This window comes from Corvus hawaiiensis, chromosome 26 (genome assembly GCF_020740725.1).
Source record: "Corvus hawaiiensis isolate bCorHaw1 chromosome 26, bCorHaw1.pri.cur, whole genome shotgun sequence".
Taxonomy (NCBI): Eukaryota; Metazoa; Chordata; class Aves; order Passeriformes; family Corvidae; genus Corvus; species Corvus hawaiiensis.
This window is the reverse complement of record NC_063238.1, coordinates 41066879-41082912: the sequence shown is the minus strand read 5'-3', so window position 1 is coordinate 41082912 and position 16034 is coordinate 41066879. Positions and strand designations below refer to the sequence as shown.

The 16034-nt window shown below is 37.8% G+C and overlaps 1 protein-coding gene across 8 annotated transcripts in view; it reads left to right on the top strand.

Annotated features, from left to right (window-relative positions):
* TRAPPC9 (trafficking protein particle complex subunit 9) overlaps positions 1 to 16034 on the top strand; it is a 460315-nt gene that overhangs the window by 162710 nt on the left and 281571 nt on the right. For all 8 annotated transcript variants that reach the window (XM_048286362.1, XM_048286363.1, XM_048286366.1 and 5 more), the window contains one exon: positions 3413 to 3523. In XM_048286362.1, the coding sequence (XP_048142319.1) occupies positions 3413 to 3523 (111 nt within the window). The remainder of the gene's footprint in view (positions 1 to 3412; positions 3524 to 16034) is intronic.

The following is a 16034-nucleotide window of genomic DNA, read 5'->3' as shown; positions in this document are numbered from 1 at the left end:
GACCCTTCACAATGTGCGAAATGTGGGAGATGGTGTTCTCTGCCTTCCCTGGGATGAATGGTAACTAACACCTACTTGACTAAACTTAGAGGAGTCAAAATCTACCCTTCTCAAATAAATATTTAGTGTAAACTGTGGCATGGTGGTGGATAGTTTGGGAAAGGGAGAAGAAATTGTGTACATGTGGGCAAGTCTTTCCCAGTTCGATAAATCTCTGTCTTATGACTGGTGTTTCTCTCTCAAACATGTATAGGCCATTATGGTATATAATTTAATCAACTTCAGATCCATTTATTATTTTGAGTGGTTTAATTTTTTTTTTTTTTAAGCTGGCAGACTTTAAAAAAAGTGATTTACATAGTGCTGAGGTCACCACTAGTAGCCTAAGATTTGGTGAATTGCCTTAAAATCCTTAAAACAATTTGATGTTTCAAATTTTCTGGTAAAGAGCTTGGTTTAAGCAACACATTTCTGACTGCACTTAAAATAGGGGTTCAGCAAAATCTCACTGGAGTTCCTTTATCACACTTACATGAACATGATTTGCCTCTCAAATCTCCTTTACAGACACGGAAATAGGTTCTTTAATTTCTGTCTTGCAAAGGATGGCCTTATGTATGTTCTTCTGGAGAGAAAATTGATATCAATTATTTGGTTTTCTTATTAATTCTTTGTTTTCCTGGAACCTTCATAACTCAGCATCATGAGTTCTACACAGTCCTACTGATTGCAGCATGTTAAAAAAAAATCCTGCTAGTTCTCAGGTTTTCAGCAAATTCTTCTTTAACAATTTGTGTGTTTCTTTTTCTTTTTTTAAACTTTATTTTGACAATATGTGTGATTTTCCAGAGCTTTTGCTTTCTTGGTTGCCTTACTTAGATGCAGCTTCTGTTTGAAGCTTGCTGTTTAAATTAAAATTTTTTTGTAACCTTTATTTGTGTTTGGTTTTTGTTGCTGTAATAGTCTCTTTGAAACTGTCCTGTATTTACTCTGAAGATCTAGTGCTATCTTTTTCTACAGTCTTAATGTTACTTCCATTTTTTTCACACTAATATCTGATTCTTCTAAGATTTCAAGGTACTGTAATAATTCTGGAACTTCGAGTTTTATATTTTTTTTAACTTAAAGATTTCCCTGGAGAATTAACTTAAAATTGACAGGGAAAGAATGATTTCTCCTACATGTCTATTTTTTGTACTGTTGGAAGAGAAGGAAATAAATGTCATGATGATAAATAATTTTCAAGAATTCATATTTGGGAATTTTTAATATTAGTGATCTTGTTTAGTCCTGAAGGGCAGCTGCTTGTGTAGCTCCTTTGTGACAGGAATTGTTTTATTTGCAAAACTTTGGCTCTGCTGCCAGAAGATATTGCAGGAGGCTTGCATGTTTTTTGTCTGGGTTTACTGTGGCAGAAATAAAAAATTCCTTCCATATTAAGTTTTTTAAACTTCATTTACACTGGAAGTTTCTCTTCCAGATCATCACGTTGTATCTACTGGAGATGCAGAGGTTGTCTGAGACTTCACAGGTCTCTCCCACTCTCCCGGTGATGAGAGAGAAGCTGATAAAAGCTTTACCCCCTTTTCTTTTCCATTCCTTTCTGGTAACTGACTCAAGTCCTGCCCTTGCAGTTATTTCTTTCTTGTGAGTTCTAAGGAAGGAAGTTTCTAACAAGAGCCATGGCTCCTTATTTGTTCTAAATTTTTGAGCTTTGACATGTTTGCTTCAGGCACTCAGCTGCCTTCCTGCATCCCCCTCTATATTCAGTAGTCATTGGGGTTTTACACAGAGAGAGAAATCTCTTAAAATAAAAGCCTCCACCCCCACTTTTGCTTTTTATTCTTTCTAAGAGACATGGTGCTGACCCCAGCAGTGCTTTCTTGTCTCGCAGTGCCTGGCTGCAGGTGACATTATTGTCACTTTGTGACCTAAACCTTGACCTCCTGGGCTTGTCCTGGGAGTGTTCCCAAATCAGGGGTTGGCAAAACATTTCCTCTTGTGTGTGCTCTGGAAGGGACATCTCTGATTTTCAGAAGAGAGTTGTATTATGGACCAGAGAATCTATTCCCAAAGCGGAACAGTTCTTAAACTCCTGCACCTCTGAGTTTAATGAATTTTGGAATGGTGTTTCAGTTCAATTGTAAATTATTGTGCAATAAATGGAAATATTTAAATAAGTATTCTTGGTTGCCCAAGACACTCAACTGTAGCTTGAACTTGTACATTGAAGGATGGCTCTGACAACTCTCACCTCACCAATATTCTTCTTTCTTCCCTTTTTGGAATATTTCTGGGTTGTTCAGTAGCTTCTTGGGAAGTTTTGAATTTCAGATAGATTGGTAAAGTGTTTTTGCAACTGTCTGATTGTATTTGGTATTTTGGTACCTGGTTCCAATAAATTTTCATGTGTATTATATTTTTATCACCAATGCTGCTATTTCTGCTCAGTCTCACAAGGAAGAAAAGGTTGTAAATTAGAATAAAATGTTCCAAAATATTAATTTGAATAAAACATTAATTGAAAAAATTAACATGTAATTGTATTAAATAGTAACTAAATTAGTAAATTGTTAATTTTAATAATATTAACTTAATAAGACTGGTGAACATTATAAAATAATATTATTTTTACTTAAAAAGTTTATTAGAATGAACTTTTGCAGTAAGTTCTATTCTGTAGCTTTGTCTGCATTATTTTTTGGGGTTACCAGTAATGTAGTTGGTGTATTTCTATCAAATGCCTCTGGGAAAATTTGTATTTGAAGGATAGTAGCTGAGAAATACTAAGTTTTTTTGTGAGAAGCGCCTGTGTTTGCCTGTCTTACAGAGGGGAGAGAGTTCTCCCTCCCAGAGAAGTTCTTCTCAAGGTTAAGTGCTCTAATTCACAGCTTGTTTTGGTCTGTAGACAAGCCATGGAAAAGGAATTGCTCCTTGACAATAAATCCAAACCAATTAAAATTTTTGCTTGTGAATTTGTTTCTTAAAGGGGTAATGTCAAGGTAATTTTCAATAATACAACTCTCTTTTTTATGTAAAGGCTCAAAGAACTGAAAAATTCTGTGGCTTTTTCCACAGAAGTGGATGTGAAAGCTGTGAAGTGAGAATAGATAGGTGATCAAATGTTGTGGATCTTGATACTGTGCAGGTCAGAATTGTCATGGAACTTCTCCTTAAGATGTACCCTTCTGCTTAGTTTTAGTTAAAAAAAGCCAAAAACAACCAGCTATTAAAAAAGGTGGTTTTAGTAACGGATAAGGATATTCTTACAATTGGAGTAGGAAATAAAACCTGTATGTGAATGTGTGTATTTTTTGCATATATATTTATATCCATGTATAAATATTAATTTTGATAGACATACAATAATATCATCATTGAAATTGTGCTTTTTTCCCCTCTATCTAAACAGCACCCGGCAGTGTCACCTCCTTCTTGATGTCTTCAATTCCACAGAGCATGAGTTGACCATCAGTGCCAGGAACAATGAAGATTTAATTCTGCATGCTGGGGAGTGTCAGCGGTGAGTGCTGTCACTGTTAAAAGGGCCTGGATTTAACCCTGTTATTTGTATATAGACAACTGATGACATTTGGAGGCCTGGTGTTCTTTTTAAACATTGTACACATATCAAAGAATAAAAAAGTTTTGCTTTCTTTAAGATGCATCACTAAGTTTTAGCAATATCTCAAGTAAATTTATTTTGGCTCTGCATGTAGTAGTCCTGAAAATAATGAAATACAAAGCAGTTGGTACTGAGGTGTACAGCTCATTTAACTTTTGTAGTGTTTGAATTTAATTTCCATGTGCTCTGAATGCAATCCTGGTGTTAAAATCTGATCTCAGTAGTTTGTTATCCTTTCCCAGTTCTAAATTTTCTTTACATGGTTCCTCAGCCATTTCCTCACTTTTCCTACAAAGAAAACTACAGGCAAGAAAAATAGAACTGAAGAAGAAGCAATTCCAGTCTCTGTGGGAAAATATATTTCAGATCAAGTAGGCTGTTGGGAGTATTGATTCTTACAACCCTACTGGAGTGATGTACAGCTCATTATTAACCATTATTTGCCGTTACATACCTGCCTCGGGTTCCTGCTGCTGGCTGTAGCCTGGGGTTGCTTGGTTTATCTTCTTCAGATGATCATTGCATCTGGACTCCAATTTCATCCTAGAAAAGGTGATAATGTGAAAAAGGGAATCTTGCTTTTGAGTCAGGGGCTCCCTGCACCCCTCTCTTCTTTGGGAGAGTTGTGCTGCTCTCTTTAAGTCCTGCAAGTGAGAAACTTGCTTAAAGAGAGATGTTTTCATGTCTGCAAACCCCTGGATGAATATTAAGTTCAAAGTCAAACCACGTTAATTGCAAGGAATGCAGCTGTCAAAAAGAATTACAGAATAGGTAAAACAGCAGTAAATTTGGAATGCTTTTTGCCTTAGTGACTCCCAAAGCACAACCAAGTGGAAATACGTTGACTCAAACTCAGGTTGAATATTACTTTACCAAGCAATGGACAAAACCATCAGTAACATACAGTGCTTGTTCCTTTTTTTTGGAAAAAAATGGCTTTTTCTCTTTTTTAAAAAGCAATCTAAATAGTCACCAAAATGTTCTTTTTCTTATTCATATTGTTTTATAATTTTACTTTTACGCCTCTTGTTTTTTTGAATTGTTTTGTACTTTTCAAATCTCTTGAAAGTTTTCATTCCCAGTTTTTGGGACAATATATAACAGATAAAAATTAAGCTACAAATAAGGTTATAAAATTTCTTTGCATCCCTTTGATTGAATTTTATTTTTCTATGGATTTAATATTTTAAATTTAAATATTCTTAAATCATTACATTGTAATGGATATAAACCCTTTCAATCAGTCTTTTGAAACAGTTATTTTTCAAGGGAGATTGTATATGTGTTGGAGGTATTGAAACTTTTTAAGAATAGTGATTTTTATATTTATTGCAAAATGTCTTTTTCCTGGTGGTTAGAAATTGCACTGAGTTTTCTATCAGTTCTAAACTCGTTTATTATCTTATTTCTTGAATGAAGTGCTTTTAGTTGTAAAACTGTGTATGTGGCTCCTACGTTGCTCTGAGTTTTAATTTTTATTCTGATGGATCTGCTACAGAAAAGCAGGTGAAACATACACTGGCCTTTAAAATCACCTTCCTGCTCCTAGAAAAGGGCTTTTGTTGCTCTCGGGGTGGGGGGGGGAAGAAAAAAAAAAGAAGGAGAAATCTTTTCCCTTTTTAAGCAGTGGTTCCAGATCTTTGCTTTTTAACACAGGGCAGGTATGCTCTGGATTCTACTTTTGAGCCAAGGTTTTCAACCCAAACATACAAAGCTTTTCAACACATCCCTCTTTTAGATTTCTCCTTTTATGATATTTTTTTCTTTGGACTTTGATTGTTATTAAAATCTGATTAATATTTAAAGAGAGGCTTTTCAAGCAAGCTCAGGATTTCTTTCCCCTTCCCTGCATGTTTTTGATGCTGCCCTCATTCTTAATGTTTGCCTGATTCTGCCTTTATTTAAATTATGACTTTTTGCCAGCTTTGGTCACTTTCTCTTCCTTTTGTAATTTGGTCTCTCTCCATTCATCACCATCACTTTGAAATCTCCCGTCCTGACAGAGTGGAGGCAGCAGGAGATTGTTTTCTTGGTTTCTATTGTTATTTCTGGGGACTGTAAGCGTTTTCATATTCTCTGCCTCCAGACCTACAAAGAAGGATAATGCTGCATTCTGCTTACTCTGGCCTCTTTGCTTCCCACTTGGATGTTTAGAAAGTAAAATAACTGATGTGTTGCTTATCTTTTCTATATTACAGAGGGGTTGCTGTAGAATGTAAGTTTTTCCCTCCTGTGCCTGAGAGGGAATTTTCAGGGGATTCTTGCACTGCTCCCATGGAAAATGAGGAATGGTGATGGAAGTTCCTGGGTGCTGCACTTATTAGAACACTCTCTGTAATATGCTTGATTTATAATGAAGGTATAAAATCGACCATGGTGCTGGCAATGGGAAGGGTGGAAGAGATGGAAGCAGAAATGCCAAAAAAAGTCTGGGATTGTCAGCAGATCAGTGCTGGCACTGCCAAATCTTTCAGAGTCCGTGCAGGGAAAACCCTGGGATCCATTTTGTAATTATTTGGTGCATTCCAACCGTGTCGCCTTCTCTGGCTTATTTGTATTCATGTAAAATGGATCAAATATGTAGAGTGCTACACAATATTTTTGTTTTAAGGTCTGAAAGGCAGTTTGCTTCAATTAACTTAGAGATAGGTCAATAATAGCTGCTACAATAACACTGCATATGGTAGGAAAACCGGTATTATACTACTTAGGAACTAAGTGACATCCTTTAGGCCATTAAAAGACTATCTGGAAAATAGATGCCTTGTTCTACAGTAAGATTATTCTGCTGACTAGTGAAAATTATCATTTTAGCTTTCAGAAAAGCTTCAACTTACAATTTGCTGTACTTTTTAAGCCAATAATTGAGATTATTTACTGTGCGCATTGTAACTGTTCTTGGAGATGTATATAAGCAATGTTTCTGAGAAGTGACACTCTTTTCCCTCTATTTTAGGATAGAGAAACATTTTGCTCCCTGTCATTTTATAGTCAGAAATGATCATTTGGGCTCAGTGATTATTTTGTTCACTCATCTTTCTGTCTTTCATCATTGCTTGTTTTGCAGACAAACAAATGAAAGGATCAGCCTTTTTTTTTCCCCTATATCCCAAGATGTTAATTAGAGACTTCATATTCCCATCTCTGGTTTCCACATGACTTGCAATGTTCCTTTGTATCCCACTGTGGGACAATTAGTGACATGTTTTACTTTGGGGTCTTTTGTTCCCATGACTCCTTTGGAACAGAGAAGGAAAAGACAGGAGATTTGTCCTCCCTCTCCTGTGAGGTTGGTTGACAAAAAGAGAGGACTGAGAGTTTTGGAGGGTCATTTGTTGAATTCCTGAAAATAATTTCAGGACTCATTGCAAAGCTAGATTCCAAATAAAATTAATTTTTGCTGCTTTACATCTGCAAGAGTTTTTATGAACTTTAATATCCACAGGGAAATGCACTGAAGTACTGGTGTCCTCATGAAAAGATGTCAGCCAAGTTGCTCTACAGAAGTTCTGGCTGCACTCAGTGATGCTGGGATGTTGGCAATGTCTTCAGTTAATTTAAAATATGTTGTTATATCACACTGTGGTATCAACATGTTTTGTTCATCTCTCCCGTTGAACATAAGACATGTGATGATGAGGGAAGCAAATTCTCTCGTGTCTGCTTCTGGAAAGTTCAGCCTTCAGAGATTTTTCTGGACTAGCTGAGTCTCCAGTTTCTTGAAGAAGAAAAAAGCTGTTTCTTGAAGCAGTCAGCTGCACTGTTAAAGGAGTTTTGCAATGAGGAAAGTGGAAGTGTGTTGAATGTAATCAGTGGGAAATCTGAGCTTGTTTATCCCAGCAACAAGGTAATCAACAGGTTGTTCTGACATGGAAAAATATAGCAGACAGCTCTTGGAGGGGAATTGTATTAATGTCTGTGAACAAAAAGTGTTGCCACTAGCAGTGATCTGAATTTATTGAAAAACCGTAGGTACGGTAATTATTGTGTTTCTTACTTGATAATCAAACCACTAAAATTAAATTTCATGACAGCCCTCATTTATGTGTAAATCACTTCATAATTTATGGTAATAGATGTTATCTCATTATGTGCCCCAGGATATCTCATTTTGTACAACACACCCTGCCTTGCCTTTCCATTCCCATTCTGTGCACGGCGTGTCTGGCACTCGGGAGCGGGGGAAGATTGATCGTGGGGATGGTCTGAGTAGATCAATCCTCTCGTCCGTCCTTGTGGGACAGCACAGCTGAGCTGCTGAAGCCTTCCAGGTGTGTGACACTCCACTGTTGGGGTCTCTACATTTACACATTGGACTTTCCAGGCTGTTCTGGCCTTGGCGTGAGCACCATGGGGATTAAAGCTTGGATTGCCCAGAATAGGACTGGTGTGTGAAGAAATGAAGGGCAAACAGGACATGGTAAACAAGGAAATAGTTTTGTTGGTAATTCAAATGGGAGAGACTTTTGTGCAAAATTTACATGTTCTGACAAGTGCTGGTGACCCAGGGGATGCTGATGTGAAAGAACATGGTGGAATTTTGGCCTTTTCATTTCTTTAATTGGGAGTTGCCTAATTAAAAATATGCAGAAGAAATACTGCAGTAGCAAAGTCAACATTCAAGTTCAGGCTTCCTTTTTGGGTCAGCAGTTTTACCCTGCCTTTTAGCAGGGTTACAGGGTTAAATGAGCAAGTTTGCTTACACATATCCTCTACAGTAAGTTTTGTTGCTTTTTTTTATAGTCAGCAGAATTATAGGTATTTTGCTCAGTTTTGCTAAGTGAACTTTTGTGTGTATTGACTTCACCTGGTTTGATTTTTTTCTGTTACATTATAATGAGACAAGACTAATTGAAGAAACAAATTATTATTTTCACTTTTATACCTCTCATCATGTAGTGTGGTGCTTCTTTCATCCATGGAAACTAAAGAATTTTTAAAAGTCCTTTGTGTGCATACTAATTATGGGGGCCATTTCTGCTGCTTAATTATTTGATGTAAATGCGTTGATTAATTGAGCTGTGAAGTCTGTGCAGTGGTACACTGAAATTTCTGCAGTATTAGTTAACAATGCACATTTTGAAAACACTTTGAAATAGGTCCTGTTTCAAAGGGAACGAGAATTAAAATTCTGTCCCATTTTGAACCAGAATTTCCCCCAATAAATTTATTGTCCATGTGTAAGTAAATGATGATTGTTATTTCTCATAGCTGCCAAGTCAGTGTTTAATTTGTGTGTCTGTTTATGACAGGACATGTTGTCTGTATGGGAGATTAATGATTTTTTCCATACGTTGCTGTTACAGTTTATGTTTTAAAGACAAAGCTGCTATGATTAATGCTTTGCCTGCTGTCAAGAGAAAGTAAAATTTCACAGCAGTTCCCCTTGGTCTTCATGTTAAATCTATGGCCAGCTGGATATTTCTGAGATACCTTCAAGTCAAACTGTATTAACTAAAACATGAAAATCACCCTTTGTTGTCAGGGCAATTTTGTCTCTTATTTGACAGTTTTTAAACACACTTCTAGTTTTTTTAAGGCTTGCCTTTTTCTAATAGCCAAATCAATCTTTTAACATAGTGTGCAATTTTGAGTGAATAATTAGTTCTTTTAAACAAAAAGATTGTATAGGAATTGTTAGTTTGGGTAGGAAAGGGTGATACATCTATCACTGGTCACATCCATAGTATGAACCAGTTGTGATATTCATATTTATTTCAAAGTACTTTGCAAAAATTGGAGATGCTAGAGTAGGATTCTGCAAAAACTATAGAACTGCAAAATAACAACCAATAATAAAAAGAGGAAGAGCAATAGAAGAAGTAATAAAGAGAAATTTCAGTTTTAGACTGTTTTGTCGTTAAAGTACTCAAGGAATTCATTTGCATCCCATGAAAAGCAGATGCTCTTTTGAGGTCCCTTACAAGCTTGTCTCTTCCGTGGTCCTGGTTCTTTTGTAAGGCTCAAAGGCCCAGTGGGTGATCACAGGGGTTGGGAATCTTCGGTGTGACTGCACTGCAAAACCCAAATGTAATCTGAGAACAGGAGAGGCAAGTAGAAAGAGGGAATGATAGGAGAGAATGATGATATTCAGTTCTGGTCACACACACAGGACAAAGTGGAGACCAAGTGGCAGAAGATGCAGGTGACCGATGACAATAAAAGACTTTGGTTTGATAAGTGCAATAAAATTTAAAGGCATTATTAATGAACTGGATGAGGTGGGGACAGAGAAGGGCTCTCCTGTAAAGGTTAAGGGAAGTGAACATATGAATAAAAAATGAACTTTGAGCTGTCTAGGAACGCGTCTAGGAATGAAGAGATTTCAGGCCTCAGGCATCAGCAGACCATCTTCCTCATGGAGAAGTGGAGGCAAAGACCTTCACAAAGGCTGGGACTGAGGTGTCCTCAGTGGAATCGCCAAAAATCTGCCTGCAGTTGCCACACTTCCCAACAGGAAGACCTTTTCCAGTGTTCTGTCCCTGTAATTGGTGATGAAAACAAATGCCCTTGTCAGTTTTACGGCAATATGTTCCTGTTCCTCTCCCTGTCCTGTCCCCAGTGCAATATCATCTCTTTCTTCTGATTAATTAGGATGTATTTCCATTGGGAACGTGCAGATAATCTGTTTCCTATGATTTGCATTTGAATTTAGCATTTCTGTTTCTGTCAAGAAATGTGTATTTGAGCACAGGTGAGCTTTCCTTCCTGTTGCTGGTACGGAGACCTTCCCTTTGGGTTGGCTTTCTCAGACTTGTCTGAGAAAAGGGGGTTTGTTTCTTCTCTCCCCTTCCCTCCCTTTGCCAAAACTCAATGTACTGATTATCTCAATCCTGGGGTACTGCACTAGGTAGGCAACTCTTTTGGTATTACATGACTTTCCATAAGATTTTTTTTCCCCTGCTCCTTCAATTGCCTTTTCCTAAATCAGGGGTGACTAACTCACTGGTTCTAGCCTGCATGGCAATTTTTCTGACCTCTCTGAACAGTGCCTTGGCCTCAGAAGACCCAATTTGCACTATTTATAATATTTTGTGTATGTGGCTGGAGAAATGGGAACTTTGTGAGCGCAGGCCAAGTTTGTCTCTGACAGGATTTATTAAGTTTAATAGGGTACACCATAAACGTGGCTGGATGGTTTGGCCCTTATACAAAATATAACACATGTAGCACGAGTTTGCTGTCCCAGTTTTAAATGAGCTATAAATCACTCAGAATCCAAGCCAGTCATCTTCATTTTCCCCTTAAATCCTAAATAGATTACAGGTTGTAGGACTTGCAGGGTTCAAAAGCTGTCTCTTGAAAAAAATCAGAGTAATTGGTTTCAGGATTCAGATTTAGAAATTATTTTTTTAAGAAAAAGAACTTATTTTCTTATAGAAGAAACCAGACTTTTTTCCTTCCTTAATTTCTTCAATACTTGGAAAAAATAATTTATCTATTGGAATTTTTGGGTGCTAGGCACAGCTGTGGAAGCATTTGACAATGTGCAGGTCTGTTAAAAAATTGACTGAAGTGCTAATCTTTTTAATTGGGTTTTCATTTCTGTGCAAGGTATGTAGAAGAAAAAGTAAGAATGTAAGAAGATATGTGGTTGTTTTTTTTGTTTGATATCAATGGAGCAACAAGCCAAACAGGAAAAAATACCTCTTCCTGAAGGAGGGTAGAGTTGAAATGGCTTTTGCTTTCCCTTAATTCACACATATTCAAACCAATAAATTCAGACTGGTTTTAGAAAATGACATTTCAACATTGATGGGTGATGGAAAAAAGTGGGGGATGAAGGTGAATGTTATCAATCTTTCACCATGTATTAATCTCCCTGCTAGAACGAAATACAGAAATACCAATATTCCCAGGAAGAAAAGATTCTATGGAACTTTTGGGTCTGTCCTTTTTCCAGTAGATTTTCTGAACATTGAAGGAGAAAGGAAAGTCATATTCATCAACATTGTTTTGTCTCCCCACATTTGTCTGTATTTCTGTGAGACAGATACTTAATCAAAATTTCTGTTTTGTCTCAAAGTGGCTCTGTGGTCGGCACACCTGAGATATTCTGTTGGCAGTCTCTCTTCATAAAATCCACGCTAGAAACCAGGGAGTACTGAGTGAAACGATGGCAGACAACCACGAGGCAGAAAGAGGTGCCATCCACAGGAGCTCACACAAGTGGGGGAGTGCAATTGTGCAGCTCCAGCACAGTTGGCACAGCCAAATTCGTCAGACTTGGCCTGCAGTGTCAGTTCAAGGCAGGCTGCAGAGATTGTTATTGCAGAGATTGTTTCAGAATTCTTTCTTACCCAGTGGGATGCAGCAGTGCCCAAGGCAGGGCAGGCAGAGGGAGCTGCCCTGAGCTCTGTGCCTGGATGGGAGCAGGAATGCAAAGAATAATTTACTTTTCTGGTGCTGTGTTGTAAATGTGGGGCTTTGCGGCCAACTTCCAGGTTTGAGTGGATCCCTCCAGAGGGACTTTCCAGCCTACAGTTCTCTTTGATTTGAAAATCTGCCTACTCATTGGTAAACTTGCTCCTTCTTCCCAAAGCCAGCAGTGTTTTGGGCATGTGTCCATATGAACTGGTTCCTCTGTCGCTTTCTTTTGTCCTCTAAGACTTTCTGTCTTTCTAAAATTTGTCCTAATCTGTCTTGGGTTTTTTTTCCCCAGCCTTTTCCAGAGGGCAAATTCCTTTCCTTAGCCTTTTTTCCTTGATTCTTCTGTTGTTACAGATGGCATAATGCCACTTTTTGGTAAGGCTCTTGCCTTCCAGACTCACATATTACTTTAAGCAGTGTGTTATTGTGAGCAATGTGAATTTGCAGAGTCCTCCTCCACAGGTTCAGTTAGGTGCAGTACTTTTTCTGCTCACTGCCACCTAAACCTGGTGCCTTGTATGTTCATCTAACAGATGAAAAAAATGTGGAATTCATTTTCCTGATGAATTGCTCTATTATGATATGTGGAGACTTGGAAATAAGGAGTGAAGGGTACCTAGGCCCCCTTAGAGATTGTAGGACAAAGTGGTGAAGGTAACTGAATAGTTTTAGTCCACTTCCCAATTAACCATCATCTTTATTTTTTGTGGCAAAGTTTCCTAACACATTTCAGGTAATTTTTGTTTATGCTGCCAGTAAGAGACTGAGCATTTGGGTGTAGGTGCAGCTGCAGGTCACACCTGGTTTGATCGATATCTGTAGATAAACAGATTAATTTAGACCATAGCACTCTCTGTATTTAGGAGCACTTGGCTGTGTTTTGTGGCTGTGGTGACATGGTGGCTGCGTTAATGGGATGAAAGAAGATTGTCTTGAGTAGCTGCCAGTTACGTCTGCCTTAATGGCCAAAAGATTTATGAAAGTTACACTCTGATGTTGCCCAGATTTGGCTTTCTGCCTGCTCTCTGAGGCTCTGTAAAAGATCATGACGGTACAGCATAGATTTCCTGAAGCTGGAAATTAAAATATCCAATTTCTATTAATTTATTTTAGATGATCAAAAGTGTAATTAAAATAGCTGGTTTGTGAGTCTTTCCTTCAAAGAGAACACTCATTTAAAATTAGTGCTTCATCAGCTTGAATTTATTCCTCACTCTTGACATCCATTTAATTCTGCCTTCATTAACTGGAAACAAAAGCTAAAACAACAGTGATTTGAAAATATCACTGAAAGATGTTAAGTAAATGCTGTAGTATATAAAGGCAACCTTTTATGACATTTTCATTTTGCAGTTACAAAGTGTCTCTAGAAGTTGATTTGAAGTGAAGTCTTGGTTTTCTTCCCTGCCCCCTGTCCCGTGCCAACATAATAACTGGGATTACAGGCAAAAAGTTGAAGCCTTCTTTGGAATAATGCAAGGATTTCTAGGTCCTGAATCGAAAAGCCAAACCAGTATTCTGCTAAGTTTGAAATCAGTTTTTGGTTTGCCCAAAAAAGTGTCTAATCTTGTCAGGGAATGGGGGGATGTTAAGTCTGTAATCTTTCTTCTTCAACCTCTTTTTTTGTCCACTCCAGCCCACTCTTCCAGTAGCTGAATTCTCCTGAGGGAGGGCTTTGCCATGTTTGAAGTTTTCAAAAATGTACGCTCTTTCTAATGTGTTTTCATAACAATGAAGAATTCTACTCTAGCTTTGGATTGTCAAAGAATAACAGACAATTCTGAAACAAGATCACTTGGAGTTGTTTGATTTCCTGGCCCTCTGTGGGACTGTTTCTTGAGGGAGAGGAACTCTTAATCTGGATTGTGTAGTACTTTGATTTCTGCCTAGTGCAGGGGGTGTTTAAAACCTCCATGTATCACTTATCAAATTACTCCTTATCTTACATAGTGCTTTCAGACTATGAAAGACCCCGACATTATGGAAACATTCCAGATTTGATATGTTGAATCATAAGTAAGTACCCTTAGGCAAGAGGGTGACTTGTGCTAAAGAAGGTTAATTACAGGTTTATTTCAGTTTTATGTGTACATCTGCATCAAATAAGTGTGCTGAACTAGGAAAGAGTAAACAGGGCTTTATGCAGGGAAGATGTAGCTCATAAAGCCATTAAAGTTCTGTTCAGGAATGAACAAAATTCTGGATCAGGAGGGTCTAATTAATGTAATTCTTGACATGTGAAGGAGTTCCGCACCAGAAGCTGATAGAGAATCCAAGCTGCTCTGGGATAAGAAGGGGAAGTTAATAATTAGTTAAGAAAGGGAGTAACAACTTGTAGAGCTCAGGTCCTCACTGGAGCCTGTCTGGGCCCTGAACTGCTTGGCTTTGTTTGGAACTGTGTTGGCAGAGGAGTGAGCAGAGGGCTGGGAAGGTCCCTGGTAGTGGATTGTAAAGGAGGGAGCTGATGTGAGGAATTACAGAGGACAAGGTGATGAATTGTCAGGTGAACTTCAGTCTCAGTAAGTGATGAACAGGGTGAAATAAGAATCTGAGCTTTAAATAGTGAACGATGAGCTCAGAGCTGCCTTTTACCTCTTAGGAATTGGATCCAGGTTTTGATACATCTGTGAAAATCCTACCTATGGTTCAGCAGTGGTTGAATACTAAACAAGCATCTTTTTGAGCAGAATTTTTCACACCAGCACAGGACAGGATGTTTTCACTTCTTTGGAATGATCTCAACAAATGAGAAGATGATACTTGAAAACTATTTAAGTTGAAAGGAAGTGCTAGGAAAAAAATATTTGCGAAAGGAAACTTAATATGAGAGAGGAATCCAATGTTACACTTGAGGGGAAAAAAGAGAAAATAAAAGCAAGCACACATTGTAAATAGAGAAATGAATTATAAAACTATTTCAAGTTTAATGGTCCACGATGATTGGTAGTATATTGTTTTTTCCCCCTACCCAATTACAGGATAAAGCTTTGCTGATTGGTGTAACTGTTGTTAAGGTGGTTAAATGGGAATGGGTTTATTGATTCTTGTCTTCACATTATTTACTTCTTGGTGAAAGTTTTGCTATTGTCCACAGATCTTTTCCTGACTCCTAACCTGAAGGTTTCTGGAGTGTTCCCGCACATGCAGTTGTTGCAGGATTTGCACTGCTGAGGAGAGGAGCTGGTTGGAGGCTGTTTATAGTAGATTATTTCAGGATGGAATAGAGGTTTTCCTCACCAGTGGCAGGTGATCTTCTAGGTGCTTCAAATATTCTATTTCTCCTCTCCCCAGTTGTTTATTCTCCTCTTCAGAGTCTTCTTTCCCATAAAATGTGCTGGTGCCGAGCAGCTGGTTTTAGGTCTGTGCTTTAACTGAGAGGGGAAGGCAGTGGACAAGCAGGAAAACAACCTTTGCATTAATATTTTTAGTCTTATAAAGACTAATAAACTACATAACAAAACAATTATAATCTGGATAAATTCAGGTGTATGTTGCAACTAGATGAACTCAGTGTAGCAGAATAGAGTTGGGCCATTGGTTTAGTGTGCCTTTCATAGAATTAAAATGATTTTTTTCTTCTTGGCTGTATAAGTCTACTGAAATAAAGCTTGTTTTGGAAAGAATCTATGGAGTCATTGCTTGCATGAGGAAATTTTTCCCTCTAAATGACTCCTGCTATAACAGTTTACTAGGTCAGCTGGTCAGCTGTATTTTTCCTGAAGCGTTTATGCATTGTCTTTTTTTTTTTTTTTAAAGTTGAAACGGAAGTGTAAGTCAGCTCTGCAGAACACATGGCAGAATATTAATTCTGTTAATAGTTGCCATGAAATGTGTGGTAAAATCCCAGCTGTGGGATTATCTCAGCTAAAACATTTTCCTTTGACAAATGAAGGCCTAACATGTAAATTATACTCACCACCAAAGTTTCCTTCCAGGGTTACTTCATCAGGGAAGCTTCTCAGCCCTATCTTTTATATCAAAATTGAGTTAATGAGTTGTGCATCTCCTGATGAGTTGGCAGAGCTTTTGCAGCTTCAAG